Raw genomic sequence first — 21,691 nt, forward strand, 5'->3', positions numbered from 1 at the left:
TTCAAACTCCGAGGAACACGGACAATCGATAAAATCATTGTGTTGGCCGCGATAGCAAAAATCCGCGGAGGGAAACGGAAAGTGGGTCTAACTCGTTGAGTGTACTGTAGGATAATATCTCAGCAACTACTTGATGTATTGCATTGAGACTCGATACAATGGTACTCAACCACCCAACGTAATTGAAAAACCAAGTTAGATAACTGTATTTTGCAAATAATGGCCCTTTATTATTAGACTTAAAAATTCTGGTTAAAATTTTCCATGTAACCACATTTATGTTAATATCTCAGCACATCATGTATTGCATTGAAATCTAATCTAACAGTGATCCATGCATGTTTCGCCAAAACTTTTCAATCCTTACATTGAAAAGCGGCGGAGTAGTCGAGCGCGCTGTCTCTGTGACAGCTCTTGTTAGAGTCTAATTTAGCATTGTTCAAGTTGCAGAATCGGAAAATAGACCCAAAAAAAGACCCTTGGTGTGTCTATTATGGCTTGTGATTTTAATATTCTTACTACTTTTGTGAAAAAAGGAGTCATTTTGAAATTTTGTAATGGGCCCATATTTGGCACGATTTTAGTCAGAGAAAAATCATTGGGCTAACCTTTCATAATGTTTATTTCTTATTAGACGAAGCACCTTGACTCGGCTCGGAAGATTACCCTGTGTGGCCTGTCACCGCACACACTTTACAACTTCAGTGTACAGTGCATCCCACGACTTCTGACCGGCGAAGTGAAGGGGTTCTGGAGCAAGCCTGCGTATATTGCTGTCCGAACAGAAACTGGGAGTAAGTTAACTTACACATGGCAGGGCTTTTTCTATAGTACCCACGGGTCCGACTATCGGACCCATTCCCAAAGCAAAATATAAGATAGTTTTCCCAATCTTCAGAAAAAATCCCAATCAAAAATAAATGTTTTTTTTTTTAAAATGTTTTTTTTTTGTTTTTTTTTTCAGAAAGTCTTTTTACCTGTACAGGTTAATTTTCAATATCCTAAAAAATTATGTGATGCAAAGTTTTTTTGATAATTGAACTCGGAAATCATTGATTTTCATCACATTCAGAGATCAGTATGAAATATTATCTGTCATGATTTATTGCAATATATATTTACATCCCAAGGATTGATATTTTTTGGGTCTTTTAAAGGAAAAATAAACTTATATTAAATCATTTCCTAATTCGCAGGAGACAAGACAGCTTTTACTTTTAACTGTAAAATTTCCCAATTTCGGCATTTTCACAACGCAAAATTTCCCAAAATGTCTAGGGTCTTTTTCCCAAAATGGGCAGAAAAAGCCCTGCATGGGCTGAATAGCATCGTGGAGACATTTAAAAGGGCCGCACTCCGTATGATGAAATAACGGGAAAAAAAGAAAATTGTCGAAAACTGACATAAACTTGGTATCGATGTGTACAGTGCATTGAAACTTACTAACTGAAGTACCACATAGTTTACAATTAATTTATTTTTCGCAGCTTTTTTGTATTTTCCATTAAAAAAGATTACTAGGAATGTCAACCTAGTAGAATTCATTCCTTATGCGTGATTGGCTAGTCGATGTTATCATGTGATATTACCAAGTTAGGTATATAGCTTAAATATTCCAACCGTTTAGGTTAAGCCTTCATAGCACAGTGGATACAACACTGGACTGCAATTTTGATGACACTGGTTTGAACCCGGTCTCCGACCCGATTCTTGTTTTTACATTTTGGTATTTTTTTTTACAATTATGATATCAAAGAGTAAATCATTTTATTAAATAATTGTCCTGAGATTCGTTACAGAAAAAAACTTTTTTTGGTGCCAATCTGGTGTATTATAGTCCCTTTAACTGTTATAGAGAAGGAATTTTGGAGTCAGGCTTAGAAATTGCTGGTAACTAATACTGGAGTAAGGGGAACTTAGGGATGATAATCAAGGATTAATCCTTAAAGCTGCACTCTCACAGATTGACCGTTTTGACAACTTTTTTTTATTTTTTGTCAAATTTTCGACTGTAAATATGAAAAACTGCGATCTGATTTTTTGTCAGCAGTCTTATATCACTGGTGTCCAGACATGCATTATAAAATTGGCTCATTACAAGATGAAAAAAAAAAAAGTTGTCAAAACGGTCAATCTGTGAGAGTGCAGCTTTAATGCACGATTTAGTGCTTTCTGTTAATTAATGTTAAATGTGTATTTTGCTGGATAAGGGCACTTGATGGGGTCATGGGATCATAGTACAGAAGCATCTTTAGGCATCGTCAGAAAGTTTTAAAATATACTACAAGTATAAGTTTTGTTCAGTGCACATACCCTAGTGAGAATTAAACTCCCTTTATGACAAAAACAACATTGGTCTATCCTATAAAAAGGTCATGTTAACAGTTTCTTAGATACTGTAAATTACTGTTAATTTTAGGATCTTTGCAGAGGTATCAGTGTGTCTCAGTTTGTTCCAAACAATAAAAGTAAATCAATATGAGTTTTTAGGACCACAAACAACACAAGTCACTAAAGTTACATCCCTGAGAATGCAAAGATAAAGGCCTAAATATCCCTAACAATCTTAAAGGGGCTAGACACCAGATGGTCCCAAAATCGACAAATTAATTATTTTCAAAAGACAAGCCTTGAATTGTCTATACCAGCTAGTATGAGGCTGATAATACATTATTTTACATGATTAAAAGAATATTTTGTCGCTGTGTCAGCTGAATTAAAATGAGCGCATAATTGTTTCCCAGTTTATAGTGTTTTTTTAGCATGTAAAAGTCACGTGATTAGTATATGCCTGCTGAGCCCACTGTGGGCAGCGTTACCAGACTGCCATGCTGGTTCACTGCCATGCCGGCTGTGCCCACTGCGGGCATTGACTGCCATGCCGGCTGAGCCCACTGTGGGCAGTATTACACAACTGCTGGCAGAGCACTTAAAACTCTGCAGTAATTTAATTTTAGAACAGGCAGAGCTGTCAGCTGGCTTAGCTCAGGATTCATAAATAAATTCAAATATGAATAGTTTTTAACAACCAAAACAAATTTCATTACAGAACATGTGCTTTTACAATGCAACAACAATTGATCTGACTAAGATGGGCACTCCCATCCAGCAAAAAATCCAAAGAATGCTAGTCTTAAGCTCATGTTTTGTCTAGACCCGATTACAATTTGCATTATTTCTCTTAGAATTTTCAAGTACTTAGAAGCTTTTTCAATGTAACTTTGTTGGCAGTTAATTCTTTTAGAATTTTAAACTTTTATAGATACATGTGTAGAGTCTGAGATGAAGATTTGTTTGCTATTCCACAGTTTGAGAAATCATTACTACGTTTTGTGTTTTTGAAATGGAATTGAATATATAGCAATTTAATTTCTAGCTTGTCTGGGGTTTTTTCGGAAAAACAACAACATGGTTTTACCATCTTGTTTGTGTCATTGCCGGCGGTTGCAGCATTGTTTGTGTCTCTCCCATCATCGTCTTATCAATAACTCAAACACAATTCAAGATATACAAATTAAATAACATCCACATGTTTCCAGAGACCATGTAAAAAGTGCATGTCAGGGCCAGTAACTCTAGCTTTTATATTTTTTGAGTTATGCCCTTTATTTACTGAAAAAGGACTGGAATATCATTGACGTTGTAACGCTCCTCAGCTAACATAATTATTGCTTCATGACATGTTATTGGACACACATGATTATAAAACCACTGTGAAAATTATCATCGTTGCATTTGTATGTTATCATAATGAGGTCAGGATTCAAAAAATAAATTTTCATAGTCGCATCTTAAATTTGACATATTAGAGAGCTATTAAGCCTGCGCATTGCTGTATTATTTACTTGTGTAACTGTCTGATGCAATACTATGTTTTTGACACATGTGCTGTTACGTTTTTCAGTTCCAAAGAAGAGCCCAGTCATAGCCTCGGGGAGCTACATGGAGACTGCGTGTCAACACTTCAACTGTAAAAAGGTCCACATTTACTGGAAGGTACTGGCTCTACCCAAATCGTCTCTGAAACTTTTTTCAAGGGCTGAATTTATGATGCTATACTTAACATTTACATTAATGGTACTTAGGGAAGTAAAGATTGCTTATGCATTGAAGTACAACTTATTTTAAGGTATTTATAAGGGCAGTATTAAGGGCTATATGCATCTTCCTGGAGGGATGGAGGTGTCATGTGACAGTGCTATACAATGGTGAACTTTAAAGAATCAGAGTAGCTCAGACCTAGATTGCATTCTGTTGGTACATTATGGCTCACAAAAAAAGGAACAATATTCGGACCAATTTTTTAGCCATTTTCTGTAACTGCAATCGGTCTGGTCTGGCAAAGTCAAAATCGGTCCAGACCGGCAAATTGTCGATTTTTAGAAGCCTGCTTACAACCTAACAAGAATACTGGTTATCAACTCTCACAGGGTCAGAAGCTGATGAATTTGATGAATTTCCAGTTTGTATCATGAAATAAACGTAAACCCCTCCCTTACGGAGTACTTAAATATTACTTTTACAATATTATCTTATAAGCTAGTTTTAAAATATTAATGCAAAAAAAAGCTTGGCAATAAATTAATCCAATTTTGTACAGTATATAAGTAGAGGTTGTGTGATTTTTGCCAATATATTATGTACTATTTAGAATTCGCTCATTTTGCAAATATCTGGATATTCTCTACAAAGGTTGATATATAGGGGATATTTGTTAAAATAGCTCATTTAGTCTATGAGCAGTGAAGTTCACTGCAAACAAAATAACAGCAGTGAAAAGAAAATGATATTTCACCAAAAAGCATGAATGAGTTAAACTTGGTTTTTAATAGGTGGCTGTAAATACTCACTTCCTCTGTAGAGTTAATGCCCCTGATTTTCTGTTTCAGTAAATTTTATAAAACAGAATATAATTGTCTTTTCAGCCTTTGACAACACTTGAAGCCAACGGAAATGTCTCGTTCTACAAAGTGGACTTTCAGAACCTTCGTACCGGACTAGGCTGGGATTCTAGCAGAGTTACCACCAGTGAAATCTCGCTGATGTTTATAAAATCTGACCCCTACCAAGTGCAGATTAGGGCAGCCACTAGCAAAGGCGTGGCTGATGTGTTTTCCAACATGTTCATTCCTGGAAATGACTTTAGTGAGTTACTCAATTTATACATTTAAACATCGTAAATCCGAACACCTTTTATTACTTTTTCAAATTTATTATTCGGTCCTGATTTAATTCCTGATTCTTAGTTTAATTTAAATTTTCATCAATAATCTGAAATGACTTGTTTGAAATCATCCATGCAAACATGGAATATCTGGCAATGGAAATATGGGTGGGGGTGTAGATGTGGAGTGTAATCTACCGTATTATACGATGTATAGGACGCTAGCATAGATAGGACGCAGGCAAAAAAAATTGGTGAAAAACAGGTAAAAAAACCTTAACCCTTTAGCGCATGTATACGAGATAGCTCATTAGCAGATGTATACGCATCTGGCCGACCGTACCCATTACTGGATGTAAACGCATGGCCCGCATATTTCAATAGGGTCATTTCAATATTTCAATTTTGCACCTTTCTTTTTGTAAACAATATCCCGGATGTTTATAAAATTAAAGTTTAACCTTTTGTATATTGATTTTCCCTTGAAAATATCGTCTGCTAAATTGAGAAGGTGCATGTTTATACTCCCAATCGCAGGTGTGATATCCCATTGTGATGTAATAAGACCACGAGCTGAGTACTGTATGGAATTTCCCCCAAATTCATTGATGCGTAAATCATTAAATATATTACGTCAGTTCAGTTTACCATTAAAATCAATTGAGATTATATTTATTTAAAGGTAAAATTTTGTTTACAAACAAAAGAAACAATTAGTAGATGAGAAAATGATGAGTAAATTTTCTGTGAAGCTGATATATGTCCATCATAGTTTCAGCCGCAAAATAGGTCATGTGCAAGCGTTTTGTTTGATCTAGATCTTTTTATTCATACCGGAAAATCATTTATTGGCTTTCTTTTTGTAAACAATTTTATGAGGGGTTAATAAAGTTAAACAGACACCCTGACCTGGATCTCTCAGCTGGATGACACCGGATATACCTGACAGATTTCTGTGTATTATACACAAGAACATAAATTGTCGGCTTTTTAATCCAGATGTGTCTTTTTTATGATAGAGGTAATAAAATCTTCACAGATGAAATAAAATAATTTAATATTTCATCATTGACACCATTTATTAGATAATTTAATTAAATATAAAAAATGTATTCACATAAAAAAGATTTGGACACAATTATTTGGAGTAACATTGATTTTAAGGTCATACTGCTGTATTCATTTTCTCATTTTCAAATATCCTGAAAAGTACCTATACAGATAAGGACTGCTTATCAGTAAGTTGGCTTTTGACTGGGAGGTGTAATCTGGCCACTTCTCTATGTGCTAAAGGGTTAATATATAAGATAGGACGCAGCGGAAAAATGTCAAAATCGGAGCAGAATAATTTAGGTTGGTAAAGAATTTATAACATAAAGTAAAAACATTAAAAAAAAATTGTATATAAGGCATATTTTGATAACTGTCTTGTGTATTTCGATAATTATTGTCGTATTTTGGTAATTTAGCGTATTTCCGTAAGTCCAGTATCCGCCATATTTGTTTTGACGATTTTTTTTTAGGATCGTGAAAATGGCAAAGGTCAATATAAACCATGCGATATTAAATTTTATAGCAAACTGATATGTACTTCGTTTTTTTATTTCAAGTAAACTTATACATTAGATACGGAAGAAAAGTAACAGTAGCACAGGTAATAATACAGTTTTATTCTGTCAACCTGTTGATGCTTTTCTTTAATCCGCCTTCGTCGTCTTCTGACGGTGTATCGTAAACAACAATGATATAAGTCTTATAATATGCATGAATGTTCTCAAAATGTCAACACCCTCAGATAAGTATTAAAACACGTGGTAAATTGCGAACAAACAACCATACGGTATTGCCATCGTAATAGTTCATTCTATTGATGTTTTTCTAATGACAGACAGCGGGTGTTTTTCACACCTTGTAAACACTCATGTTTGTTTTCAATTTATTTCTCAATAAATCATTTTAAAGTAAACATTTAATATATTTCTGCACGTGTTAACTTGCGTGATTTTATCTATGTCAGTTGTTCTCTTCGGTGGACACAGTATCGGTAATTACCATTACCGCGTTCGTTTCCGGTCCGACATTTTTGGCCTGAAAATGGACTTGTGAAAAACTGATAAAATCCTAATAGCATAGAAAGGACGCAGGCAATTTTTTAGACAATAATATGTGGTAAAAAAATGCGTCCTATGCATAATATAATACGGTATCCATGGATTTCTATAGATGCAGACTTTAGAATGGTTAAACAATGGTACCTTCCTTCATATTGAAGTAGCCATATCAGCCACCTCTAGTTAATCCCCTTGTATTATAACTTTAGAGGAGAATATAAGTATCTTCCATGGCCGAGATTGTAAGATAGGTTCATTCGGACCCGAGCGTAGGGTGTTTTGCGGAAACGAGGTTTACCGAGTTTCCGCAAAACACCCTGCGCGAGGGTCGGGATGAACCTATCTTACACGAGCGGCTATGGTAGATGCTTTTTCTCCCACCTCAGTTAAACAAAATTAAGTAAAAATGTATTTTTTTGCTGGAACTCTTTTGTGCTTAGTGAAAATAATTGCGTACGGATATGCGATAATTCGTGGTTATCATGGATATTCGCGCAGTGATTCAGAGTATGTAAATGGTCTGATGGGTCTTTAAATAGTTCTAAGAAGAGTGAAGCATTATTTCTTGAAAGGTGCATGAAAACTGTTTTCTGGTGACATTTGAAGCGAGAAATGATTAACTAGCGTTCTAAATATTGCCACAAGACAAGGTTTCCATGATGCGCTACAGATGACAGTCTTCAACAAGGGAGGTAATAACAATGTGGTGACCATTAAAAGAAGTTCCATACAGGCATTTTATCTTCGCCCGTGGGCAAGATAAGAATTTCTAGCATGGTTAAATTAATGGATCTACTTATCTGAGGTGGGAGAAAGGCGTATTTATGAGGGGTTAAAGGGTCATATATGAAGGAAAGGGTAAAGGAGCATGATACAGGTTGATACAAAGCATTTTTATACCCCCCAAAACAAAGTTTGGGGGGGGGTATACTGGAATCGGGTTGTCCGTCTGTCCGTCTGTCTGTCTGTCCGTCTGTCCGTCTGTCCGTCCGTTTTTTTTTTGTCCGGGATTCATCTTTGTCGTTATTGAACAAATCTTTTTCAAACTTTCAAATATTAATGACCATGATGTAAACCTGTGCCTCCGTGGATTTGGTCAGAGTCGCATGATCCTGAGTGGAGTTGTGGCCCCTTAATGAGTTAAATTGGGCAAAATTAGCTTTGTCCAGGATTCTTCTTTGAAGCTATTGAGCAAATCTTTTTCAAACTTTCAAATATTAATGGCCATGATGTAAACCTTTGCCTCCATGAATTTGGTGGGAGTCACATGATCCTGAGTGGAGTTGTGGCCCCTTAATGAGTTAAATTGGGTAAAATTAGTTTTGTTCGTCCTACTCCTTCGTCATTTTTGAATGAATCTTTTTCAAACTTTTAGCCATGGTGAGAACATTTGCCCCTGTGATTGTGGTTGGAATCACATGATCATGTCTCCAATTATGGCCCCTGAATAAGTTAAAATAGGCAAAAATTATACAGCTTTGTCTAGCCTAATCCTTGGTCATTTTTTCTCATTTTTTCTATAAATCTTTTTCAAACTTTCAGATGTCAATGACCATGATATGAACTGTTGAATATGTGATTTGGTGCACCTGTATTAATCAGAATGTTTGCATGGCCTTAAAAAGACCTTTAATTGATTTTGTCCTTAAAAAGACCATCAAAAGTCCTGAAGTTAGGTGCATACAGGCCTTCTAAATAAACTAAATAAATGTATTGCCTTGTGCTTTCTAATGATACCATAACTAAGGCCAGGGCAAACAACCTAGACAGGGAAGGGTTGGGGGGTATTCGTTAGCCTTTGGCTTACAGTTCTAGTTTATTTTAATTTTAATGCATTATTTTAATTTTACAGCATCAGGTAAAAGCTCCCTGTGACCTCCAGTGGTGGGAGTGCTTTAAATTGATATACAATTAGTTTTGACTTGTGAACCTCTTGTAAATTTCAGAGCCGAGTGTGCCAGACCATCGTGTGGAGGCAGGCAACAGTTCTGTGACTGTCTATTGGGATTTCCCAGAGGATATGACCTCGCCTTACTGGCATAACCTGACCTCGTTTACTGTCTTCTGGTGCACTGGCTTTGTCGGAGATTTACGGTGTGAGGTAGGATACTGTTCTGAAAATGATAATATTAATGATAAGGCCAATTTTTTTTAAATGTACAGTGGAAACTCACTAAACAGGACAAGGTCCGGACTGGGCAAAATTTCCGGTTTAGTGAGGATTCCGGTTTATTGAGGATTTGATGTACGGAGTAAGTTTACTCAAAATATTAACTGAGTTAACCTTTAAAGGGAAGTTGACGTTTAGACAGAGGTTGAGACATGATTAAAGCACATGCAAAAGTGATAAACATAATTAAACATTTCTGCATTTTTATAATCATCTTTTTTTCCAAGTCTTAAAATAAAACAACTCGCATAATTTAATGCTTGTTAAGTATGTTTGATAGTTTAATAAACGCACCGCTCTAATTTGATTCAATCATAGAAGTCTTTAGATAAAACAACCCTCCAAAATGATCAGTTAATAACCGTTTCAAGTTCTTTATTTTCTGTAACAACAAATATGTTTCAATCAATTTTCTTTTCACAAGTTTGATTATCGTTTGATTATCGCACGGCAGTCAATCCACAGCGCAATCATCATTATCGAGTTAACACAACATCACAGGTGCAATATTTAACGACGCTGTCAAAACAAAGTGACAAAGTGACACGCGATTCGCGAATTCCTAATACACAAAATCATTTTGACATGTCTGAATAAATATAAGTCCGGTTTTGTGAGGTAAAATTACGTTGACAACTAACCAATTTTCTCAATTTTTTGTACGGTATCCGGAATTCCGAGGTTCCGTTTTTTTAGGGATTATTTTACATCGAAAATAGAAGGGGAAAACCGGGACTCTGAAAAAAGTCCGGTATCCCAAGGATTCCGGTTTTGTGGAGATCCGGTTTAGTGAGTTTCCACTGTACTTAGGGTTACATGTTGTCCAAACACAGGTAGGAAAGGATGTGTAAGATTTTTTTCATGATTATGCTTTATCTTTTATTGTCATCATTGGGGAAAGGCATAAAAGTTATCTTCAGTATAAAGCTTTTTCAACTACTACATATCTAAACACATTTTTTTTTTATGAAATATGTTATTTGAAGTGACCGACTATAAAAACTGTAGGATCTGCACCTATTTCGTAGGTAGGGTTTGGTAACATGAACCATTAATAATTTTTTTATACCCCCGACAAACGAAGTTTGAAGGGGGTATATTGGAGTCACCCTGTGGTCAGTCGGTCGGTTGGTCGGTCGGTCCGTTGCAATTTACCTTGTCCGGAGCATAACTTAAAAACTGCTGGATGGAATTGGATTAAACTTCATACAATGGTAGAGCATAATGAGAGGAAGTGCAGTGTACAATAACCATAACTCTATTCTTGCTTATTACTGAGTTATTGCCCTTTGTTACTTTTTTTTGTCATGCAACAATATTTTTTTTTGGCATTTTTTTATACTTTCAAGATCCATAATCTAGGCATGCATGGGCGGATCTGGCTGGTTTTCGAAAGGAACCGAGCTTTAATAGATATCTAGATACTGTACAAGTTTCATCGAGATAAAATCAAAACTGAAGACTGTATCGTGTTCACAAGCAATTGTTTACAGACGCACAGATGCATGAATGCACGGACACACGGATGCACATACTACGTACACATTACCATCGCATAAGCTCTTCTGGCCTTTGGCCAGTAGAGCTAAAAATGAATAACTGACAATAGTCCATAAAATAAAGTTGTCATTTATAGATTGGCTTTCCCAATAGTTGACTGCAATTTCATATCAGGGCGGCGTTCGGGGGTATTAATCACCTTCAGTGATAGCTCTAGTTTAGGCCTACATAATAATTAACAGGACACAGGACCACCCTGATATAAAAATTTCATAAGTGCTAAACCAATGGGGAGATTTACTAGTCATATGATAACCTTGGACAAACAAACACATGAATTTTTACTCAATGTATTTTGTTTGTTTAAATCATGCAATTTTAAACAACGCAGGTAATTATTTAGGGCGGTTGATATCTGATTTTTTGTGTTATATCAATTTAAGTGACAATCATCAGGTGATAAAAATAGTGATTTTGTGTCAGTGTTAGACTTTCCAGCCCTACATTTAGTTTATTCTAAGGGCAAAAGTTATTTTTAGCTCATCTGTTTTTAGATGAAAAAAGTTGAGGATGTCCTAAGTTTTTGTAACAACATGATACTGCTGATAAGTAACTGATTGCAGATAAACTTAGTAAAACATACTCTTCAATCATTTAAGGTGACAAAATCAATACATACACATGTATAAGAAACATAAATTTTGAGTGATAAACCTTAAACTACTTACTAAACAATGCATTTATGGAAAATATCGATTACTAATAACAAGGTTGTAACCGTGTATTTAATAGCTGAAATTGCAAAAATATTAAATGATTGGTGAATGCTAAAAGATTAACTGTGATCTACTTTAGTCTCATAAGGTAGAAATGCCATGTTTTCTGCGCTTTTCTTTCAAATTAAACTCTGTATGACCTTCATAGGAACCATTGTTTTCGTCATTTATTCATCCTTTTTGGTATATCAAAACAAATGTATAAATTGTGGTAAATCTTATTCGTGAAGAAGAGTGCATCTTTAAACAAAGTTTGATTTCAAAGCCATTTTGCACCGAAGTGAAAGTCAGTGTGTAATACCCCAACAGTGGCTTCGAACAGTCCATTTCCACACTTCAATTTCCATTTTTCATCGTCTCGTTCTTGCAAGCGTCAATTGAAGTGAAACCAATGCAAACTACATGTATAGATGCTGTGAGGGATCATGAGCCTGCCTCTTCAGAAGTTAGTTCCTGATGATATGCAATAATATATAGCCCGGAATTCACATAACTGGATTTCCCCATGCTTGTACAAATTAAATTTCAAGCTATTGAAATTCATGTAACAGACCAATGACTCTATTATTTCCGAAGTAACGTGTGTATATTAAAAGGTATAGTTTTGTTTGTACCGGAGGATTACCTTGTGAAAACCAGAATATTTATAATTCCAGGCTTAAACTATTTCCTCTTTTCAGCTGGTTACCTCCTTTTTGCCACAAAACTTTAAAATTGTTACCTATTATCTGATCTATACACAAAAATGAATTTTGTTTGTATATAGTGTGATTTGGATACTCCTATTTTGTACTAGTTTCCTTTTCTTTTTTTTACAAATTTATGTTGGCCTCCCTGCAAAGTATAAATTATGCCAAATCACAGATGGTTGTGGTCTGTTTCTTTAATGTGAGAAGTCATTTGGCAGGCTATAATGGCTGCACTTGATTGAAATTCACTTGACTCAAAGCCACATTTGTTCAATGCTTCATAAACTTAAAGATGCACTCTTACTCCCAGATAAGATTCACCACAATTAATAATATTGTTTTAATAATCCAAAAAGGATGAATAAATGTAGAAAACAATGGTTCTTATGAAGAATACCGAGTTTAATTTGAAAGAAATGAGCATTAAACATGGTATTTCTACCTTATGAGACAATAGTTGATCACTGTAAATCTTTTAGGACCCACCAATCATTTAATATTTTTGCACTTTGTGCTCTTAAATACACGGTTACAATTTTGTTATAAGTAATTAATATTTTCCACAAATGCATTATTTAGTAAGTAGTTAAAGGTTTATCAGTCAAAATTGATGTTTTTTATACACATGTATATATTGACTAACATGCAAATTTCATTTGCAAACAGAAGTAATCTATGTGAGTTTTTGTATCAAACAAATTTCATGAAGATTTTTTTTTCAAACATAACTGGTCACATTATCTCTTTTGAAATAAAATGACATTATAGGACAAATTAAAAAGGTCTAGACTAACTCTGAAATAAGGTGAAGCCTTTTAGACGGTATTATTTCCAACAGCTGCCAACTGTCTGGAAAATAAATCCGGTTTAATCCCTGTAACGTGTCATTCATTAGCAACGATCCATTTTCAGAAACCTATCGAGTTCAAAGATGTCTCAATTACTGAAAGAAGTCTAGATGTGTTTACTGCAGATCTGAAGTCACACATATTTGGAGTTGCGGTCAATGCCTTGTCTAAATCAGGAAAATTCATCAGTAGCGGCTTTAAATGGAACTCGTGCATGTACCGGAAAAATGCGGGTAAGGTTCTGCAAGCTGTAACATAATATACTGTAAACATTTTACCATATAAACACTGTAAATATTCTGCAAGCTAAAAGATTGTTAGGCATGATAAGCAGTGAATGGCAAAGATTTAAAACGCTGGTAAGATTTGTACAAGCTCAAAGATCATTGTGCAAAAGTGCTTGTATGATTCTGCAAGCTAAACTAGTAAATATAGTGAAAATGCTGGGAATATTCTGCAAGCTTAAACCTCCTGATAAGATTCTACAAGCTTAAACCTCCTGGTAAGATTCTACAAGCTTAAACCTCCTGGTAAGATTCTACAAGCTTAAACCTCCTGGTAAGATTCTACAAGCTTAAACTTCCTGGTAAGATTCTACAAAATATATCATTGTATGGAAAAAATGCAAAATATATGCTGGTACAAGCTAAAACATTGCACAAAGAAAACTCAGAAACAAACTTAATCTACCACAAACTTTTAGCAACAAAAGTTAAGCTGAGAAAATCATTTATATTAAGATATATCAAAATTCTCTTTGCAAATAAGAATACCACAATAAGACTTAAAATTTCTTAAATATTAATCACAGAATTTTTATATCCGAGAAAAACATACATCATAATTATATGCCCCAAATATAGAAATTGCACTGTCCATCTGACAGTCTGCATCATCTCTTAGCTTTTATGTAGTTTAACTCAGAGAAGTTCATTCAAATCTGATCAAACTTTACAGAGTTGTACAGCAGCATCAAAGTGTGTGTTGTCCATATATTATTTTTTCTCTCTTGTTTGTTCATAAAACTGGCATCAAATCTGGCATAAAAGTCTTATCATAAGTCAGTTTTTAGTACCATAGATGTATTTAAATAATATTAATGTTTCAGGAACTTTAACCTTCTTTTTTTTCTTTCATAAATTATTAATGATTTATTTATCTCAGAACCAGAGGTAGCACCGATGAACATTCGCCTCTCTGCATACCAGCCGGACGATTCTCTAAGTATTGAGTGGGAGAGACTATCTTGCGATGACAGCGTCTCATACATCGTCAGCTACCACATAAACATTTGTCCGACCAGGGGTGGCTACAACTGCACAGGTATTGCAAGTTTGTTTGTATAAGGCTAATTGCTTTAAAGGAACAGATTTAATTCCCCCCCCAAACAATACAGTATTTGAAATATTTTTTTGTTTGAATCATTTAAGTCACATGAGTTAAAAAAGATAATGAATAAAAAATTTAAATTTTTTTGCATCAAATCTTTTAAGTGGCGATAAATTAAGAAATAAAGTCAGTATATGTATCTGTACTCATCATGTGACTTTCACACGTTAGATGGGCACACTATAAATGGGAAATATTATTTGCAAATTTTAAAATGACGAAATGTTACCTAAATCATGTAAAATGATGTATGATTTGCTTCATAATAGCTCCTGTTGATAATTCTAGGCTTGTTTAGAGGAAATACTGTATTTGCAGATTTTGGGACCATCTGGTGTCTAGTCCCTTTAAAATGTAGACACTTGTCTTTTCAATAATTTAAGTTGTGTATAAATCAGTCAACACAAAAGGGTCTCAGATTAACTGTGAACTATAGTGTAATGGAATTAAAAAAACCTACTTACCCAGAATTCAGTTAAGCAAAATTAAATTATTTCACAAAACTAATTTTTCAGGAGAAGTGAACACGTTTACTGTCCCAAACACCTTTAGCTCATACACAGCAGAGGGGCTTGACATCGGAACACGCTACAAAGTCTGGGTGAATGCTGTATCGGAAGCCGGATCCGGACCCAACAGTGAGACTGTGTATGGAGTCGTCATAAACAGGAGTAAGTGGTTCTTGTGATGCACTGGTTTTTAGAATGTTCATGTGAAATATATATGGCTTTTTTTTAGCACAGCTTGTTATAGAAAAAATATTGATATTGTCATAGCCCCGGTGTTGTTGTTGTTGTTGTTGGTGTCATCATTGCTGGCGGTGTGCAAGTTATATAATGTTAATGCCAATATTTTATAAAAAGAATAAAATTGATATCAGAAATGCTTCCATCAAAAGTATGCATATGTGTTGAAAGACCCTTCCGAACTCTGCTAAAATAATTGCAGAATTGTGCCCCATGGCTTCAGGTGCCTTAGTCTTAATAATGTGGTGACCAAGACACAAAAGGCTTATGGTATATAGAAGAGAAATTCAGCATTATGCTAAGTAAGGTAACTGGGTTTTTTTATAAAAAGGTAAATTTACATGTTTAACTAACAGTCAACGTAATTTCAGGTTTGACGAAGGGAGAAATAGCTGGCATTGTGATTGGTGGGTTGATCGTGTTCATCATCTTTTTAGTTGGCATCGTTCTGTGTACAAGGTACGTACAAAAATAAGTGTACTGATATTGAAGTAATGTGCAATGCATAGCATACTTTAAAGTAGTTTGTTAGTTTTTAGATGGGAAAAAAACATCAAGTATATTGAAAGCCTTCATGTCCCGGCATAGACGTGCAAAAACTTTATAATTGGCCGTTATAAGTATTAATAATTTATGGTTAAAAGTATTACTTTAAAATTGTTAAAACGGTCAATCTGTGAGAAGGCAGCATTAAAAATTGTCCAGTTATGCCCCTTGTTGGACAAAAAAACAACAGAACAGCGTTGCTCTTGTTTTATCAGTGGTATGTGTAGGTAGTGGCTTCTTACTTAAGTATGGCGTCCTTAGAATCAGGCGTGCATAATGTTTGCCGCTGAAAACCCACACAAGTACTCGGCCCGTATTCATAAAACATCTGAAGTCATTTCCTATCTAAGAATATGATCTTATCTTGAATATGATTAGTAAGGAAAGGAAATATCTTCTTTTTCTTTCAAATTCTTATTTATTGATGTATTTACAAATGCTTTATAGTGCAAATTTTTGTATGATACGTATATGAAGCATCAATTATGTGTTATCACAATTTAGTATAATCTGTTACTTTTGAGATATATCTCGAGTACATTTTTTCTTGCTTTAGAATAATGAGTCAAGATGTCCTTTGGATGGCAATGAATCATGAGTACTTGATCGATCCTTTGAGTACTCAAGTACTAATTTACTACTCGAGTGACCAAATAAAAAACAACAACAAAATAACCAGTATTATTTTAAATTTCACTAAAACCTCGATATACAGATGATATATAGACAATGTACCAGCATTGGCACATTGCCAAAAAGACATGCATTGATGGAAAATGCCAATATTAAAATGACCAATGTACAAGGTACATGAACATGTCACTTCTAAAAAAACAAAGTTTTTCCGAATACTTGTGTACTCGAAAGGAAGATTATCCAAGTACGCAAGTAACGATTTTACTACTCGTTATTCCTAGTTAATCCACATCTTACATAACAGAATGAGGTTATGAAACCAGTATAACATGTATAATTCTAAATCATCCACGCCATTATGTGAAAACAATATGTGGAGGTTGAGATTGAGAGATGATATTGTGACATTGAGCTGAGATATTGTATTCATTAATGCCACGAATTTGAGATCAGGATTTTCGAGAAAAATGATGCGGAAGTAAAACGTTGATTTTGAAAGTTGTTGTAGATTTTATAATTACAAGTAGGCTTACTTGTACTTATTCTTCTTTTTTCAAAATGTGTGACAGTGTTTTTTTTCGGCCCTTTTTTGGGCCGTAATTCAGGTCTATTACCCTTCTGAAAAAGCATATATTTTTCCCCTACCCGGAGTTTAAAAGATCCCCTTTATTTTTTATTTTTATTTTTAGAGGAGCTTTGACCCCTAAACATTTAGCAAATTTAGCAACATAGTGCCATTCATGAATTATGTTGATGGGTTTGTTAAATTAAAGGTTTGAAAACAAGTTGAACATTATATGAATCATGTTAGTAATTTCCCCTTTTTGCCAAAACAACGTCATTTTCCCCCCGATCAATGGCCTGCCACCATTCCTGTAAAAGTGGAGAAAAAAACACACTGAGTGCGATAAATGACGTTTTATAAAATTAAAACAAATATGTCAAAATTTCAAACTATGACGGAAGACATTAGTGAAAACGGGCCCAGGAATAGACCCTTCACGTTTTTAGGGCACGTTATATAAATTACATTGCAGATAATTAACATGTGTCCAAATTTGGATATAGCCGTCTAATCTTATTTTAGCCTTATAAGGACATGAAATTCCGTTCTGACATAAACACTAATACTTCCTGGTATTCAGCTACTCTTGAAAATAGATTGGAAGTCTTCTTGTTCCAGTTATAAATACCGGTATCCTTATGGTTGACATTTTATTTGCATTTTTAAGGAGTAGATAATATGTCACCATTTTTAAAGGAAATTTATGATCTATATGCGTGTATGACCTTCTTAAAGACTTCTCCTGGAATTGAGAAGAAATTTTTTATAAAAATAAAATTGGGATGTTTAAAAAATAGTCCAGTGATATAAAGCTGCTTTCTCACTGATTTACAATTTCAACAACTTTTTAACCAGGTTTTCAACGAAAACCGAGTTATTAGAATGAGGTTGTCTTTGGGCGGGCGGGCGGGCGGGCGTCAAACATTGGTTTCTGTTCAATAACTTTAGTTAGCATTGATAGATATTGATGAAAATTGGTGTGTAGGTAGCATGTGAAGAGCTAGCTTGGGATTGCTTTTGAGTGGGGAGGAGCTACGGTCATTGTCACTGTTACTAAAAATAGAAAAATGGTTTCTGCCCAATAACTTTAGTTAGCATTGATTGATATTGACGAAACTTGGTGTGTAAGTTGCTTATGTGAAGAGCTAGCTTGGGATTGCTTTTGAGTGGGGAGGGGCTAAGGTCAAGGTCATTATTACTTAAAATAGAAAAATGGTCAAGGTCACTGTTACTTAAAATAGAAAAATGGTTTCTGCCCAATAACTTTAGTTAGCATTGACAGATATTGATGAAACCTGGTGTGTAGGTAGCTTATGTGAAGAGCTAGCTTGGGATTGCTTTTGGGGGGGGCTAAGGTCAAGGTCGCCTGTTACTAAAAATAGAAAAATGGTTTCTGCCCAATAACTTTAGTTAGGATTGATAGATATTGACGAAAGTTGGTGTGTTGGTAGCTTATGTGAAGAGCTAGCTTGGGATTGCTATTGAGGGGAGAGGGGCTAAGGTCAAGGTCACTGTTACTTAAAATAGAAAAATTGGTTTCTGCCCAATAACTTTAGTTAGCATTGACCGATATTGATGAAACTTGGTGTGTAAGTTGCTTATGTGAAGAGCTAGCTTGGGATTGCTTTTGAGTGGGGAGGGGCTAAGGTCAAGGTTACTATTACTTAAAATAGAAAAATGGTCAAGGTCACTGTAACTTAAAATAGAAAAATGGTTTCTGCCCATTAACTTTAGTTAGCATTGACCGATATTGATGAAACTTGGTGTGTAGGTAGCTTATTTACAGAGCTAGCTTGGGATTGCTATTGAGGCGGGTGGGGCTAAGGTCAATGTCGCCTGTTACTAAAAATAGAAAAATGGTTTCTGCCCAATAACATAAGTTAGCATTGATAGATATTGATGAAACTTAGTGTGTAGGCAACTTATGTGAGGAGCTAGCTTGGAATTGCTTTTGAGTGGGGAGGGGCTAAGGTCAAGGTCACTATTACTAAAAATAGAAAAATGGTTTCCGCCCAATAACTTTAGTTAGGATTGACAGATATTGATGAAACTTGGTGTGAAGGTAGCATGTGAAGAGCTAGCTTGGGATTGTTTTTGAGTGGGGAGGAGCTACGGTCAATGTCACTGTTACTTGAAATAGAAAAAATGTTTTTTTGCCAAATAACTTATGATAGCATTGATAGATATTGATTAAACTTGGTGTGTGGGTAGCTTATGTAAAGAGCTAGCTTGGGATTGCTTTTGAGGGGGGTGGGGCTAAGGTATAGGTCACTGTTACTAAAAATAGAAAAATGGTTTCTGCCCAATAACTTTAGTTAGGATTGATAGATATTGACGAAATTTTGTGTGTAGGTACTAGTAGCTTATGTGAAGAGCAAGCTTGGAATTTCTTTTGAGGGGGTGGGGTCAAGGTCACTGTTACTAAAAATAGAAAAATGGTTTCTGCCCAATAACTTTAGTTAGCATTGATAGATATTGATGAAACTTAGAGCGAAGGTAGCTTATGTGAAGAGCTAGCTTGGGAGGTGGGGTCAAGGTCACTGTTCCTAAAAATAGAAAAATGTTTTTTCTGCCGAACAACTTAGTTAGAATGGATAGTGATGAATCTTAGTGTGAATATAGCTTATATGAAGCTGCAGATTGAACTTGCTCATACAACAAATTAATTGGCTATAATTTCTGATTGCCCATAACAAAAACCTGGTTTTGTCGCATTGCGGCACTTCTAGTTAAGTTTTTGTCTTGGAAAGAGCCAGTTTAAGCTCGACTATTCGAAGAATATGGAGAGCTATACTACTCACCCAAACGTCGGCGTCGGCGTCACACCTTGGTTAAGGTTTTGCATGCAAGCACACATAGGTTAATATCTCAGCAACTCTTTGAGGTATTGCATTGAGACTTTATACAATGGTACTCAACCATCCAACCTACTTAATAAACCAAGTTAGAAACTCTTGTTTGCATTTAATGCAAATAATTGCCCTTTATTATTCGACTTAGAAATTCTGGTTAAGGTTTTGCGTGCAAGCACACATAGGTTAATATCTCAGCAACTACTTGAGGTATTGCATTGAGAATTTATACAATGGTACTGAACCATCCAACCTACTTAATTTACCAAGTTAGATAACTCTAGTTTGCATTTAATGCAAATAATAGGCCTTTATTATTCGACTTAGAAATTCTGGTTAAGGTTTTGCGTGTAAGCACACATAGGTTAATATCTCAGCAACTACTTGAGGTATTGCATTGAGACTTTATACAATGGTACTCTACCATCCAACCTACTTAATTAACCAAGTTAGATAACTCTTGTTTGCATTTAATGTAAAATAATTGCACTTTATTATTCAACTTAGAAATTCTGGTTAAGGTTTTGCGTGCAAGCACACATAGGTTAATATCTCAGCAACTACTTGAGGTATTGCATTGAGACTTTATACAATGGTACTCAACCATCCAACCTACTTATTTAACCAAGTTAGATAACTCTTAGTTGCATTTAATGCAAATAATAGGCCTTTATTATTCGACTTAGAAATTCTGGTTAAAGTTTTGCATGTAAGCACACATAGGTTGATATCTCAGCAACTACTTGAGGTATTGCATTGAGACTTTATACAATGGTACTCAACCATCCAACCTACTTATTTAACCAAGTTAGATAACTCTTAGTTGCATTTAATGCAAATAATAGGCCTTTATTATTCGACTTAGAAATTCTGGTTAAAGTTTTGCATGTAAGCACACATAGGTTGATATCTCAGCAACTACTTGCTACTGAGGTATTGCATTGAGACTTAATACAATGGTACTCAACCATCCAACCTACTTAATTAACCAAGTTAGATATCTCTAGTTTGCATTTAATTCAAATAATGGCCCCTCTTTATTTCGACATAGAAATTCTGGTTAAGGTTTTGCATGTAACCACTTTTAAGTCAATACTTCAGCGAATACATCATGTATGGCATTGAAACTTTACACACAGGCTCCCAACCATTTAACCTTCTTCTTTAATCAAGTAAGATAACTCTTATCTTTCATATTATATAATTTTTGCCTCTTTATTATGAGAAATTCTGGTTAAGGTCTTGCATGTTAGCACACATAAGATAATATCTCAGCAACTACTTGATGTACTGCATTGAGACTTTATACAATGGTATTCAACCACCCAACGTAATTGAATAACCAAGTTAGATTACTGTATTTTGCAAATAATGGCCCTTTATTATTAGACTTAAAAATTCTGGTTAAAATTTTCCATGTAACCACATTTATGTCAATATCTCAGCACATCATTTATTGCATTGAAATCTAATCTAACAGTGATCCATGCATGTTTCGCCAAAACTTTTCAATTCTTACACTGAAAGGCGGCGGAATAGTCGAGCGCGCTGTCTCTGTGACAGCTCTTGTTTGTGTAAGTATTTAACAACCAGTGATATAAGACTGCTGACAACAGATAAGATCACAGATTTTCATATTTCCATTTGAAAATAAAAGTTACTAGCGCTTTAATTGCAGAAACATGAATATGAAAACCTG

General features: G+C 34.9%; 1 protein-coding gene across 1 annotated transcript in view; it reads left to right on the forward strand.

Moving 5' to 3' along the window:
* Positions 1-21,691, forward strand: part of LOC128213303 (uncharacterized) — a 97,167-nt gene that overhangs the window by 67,827 nt on the left and 7,649 nt on the right. The window contains exons 7-14 of the mRNA XM_052918908.1: positions 635-794; positions 3,905-3,996; positions 4,926-5,145; positions 9,222-9,376; positions 13,323-13,491; positions 14,423-14,581; positions 15,163-15,318; positions 15,765-15,852. Coding sequence (XP_052774868.1) covers positions 635-794; positions 3,905-3,996; positions 4,926-5,145; positions 9,222-9,376; positions 13,323-13,491; positions 14,423-14,581; positions 15,163-15,318; positions 15,765-15,852 — 1,199 coding nt within the window. The remainder of the gene's footprint in view (positions 1-634; positions 795-3,904; positions 3,997-4,925; positions 5,146-9,221; positions 9,377-13,322; positions 13,492-14,422; positions 14,582-15,162; positions 15,319-15,764; positions 15,853-21,691) is intronic.

The sequence above is a fragment of the Mya arenaria genome, chromosome 13, assembly GCF_026914265.1.
Source record: "Mya arenaria isolate MELC-2E11 chromosome 13, ASM2691426v1".
NCBI classification, from domain to species: Eukaryota; Metazoa; Mollusca; class Bivalvia; order Myida; family Myidae; genus Mya; species Mya arenaria.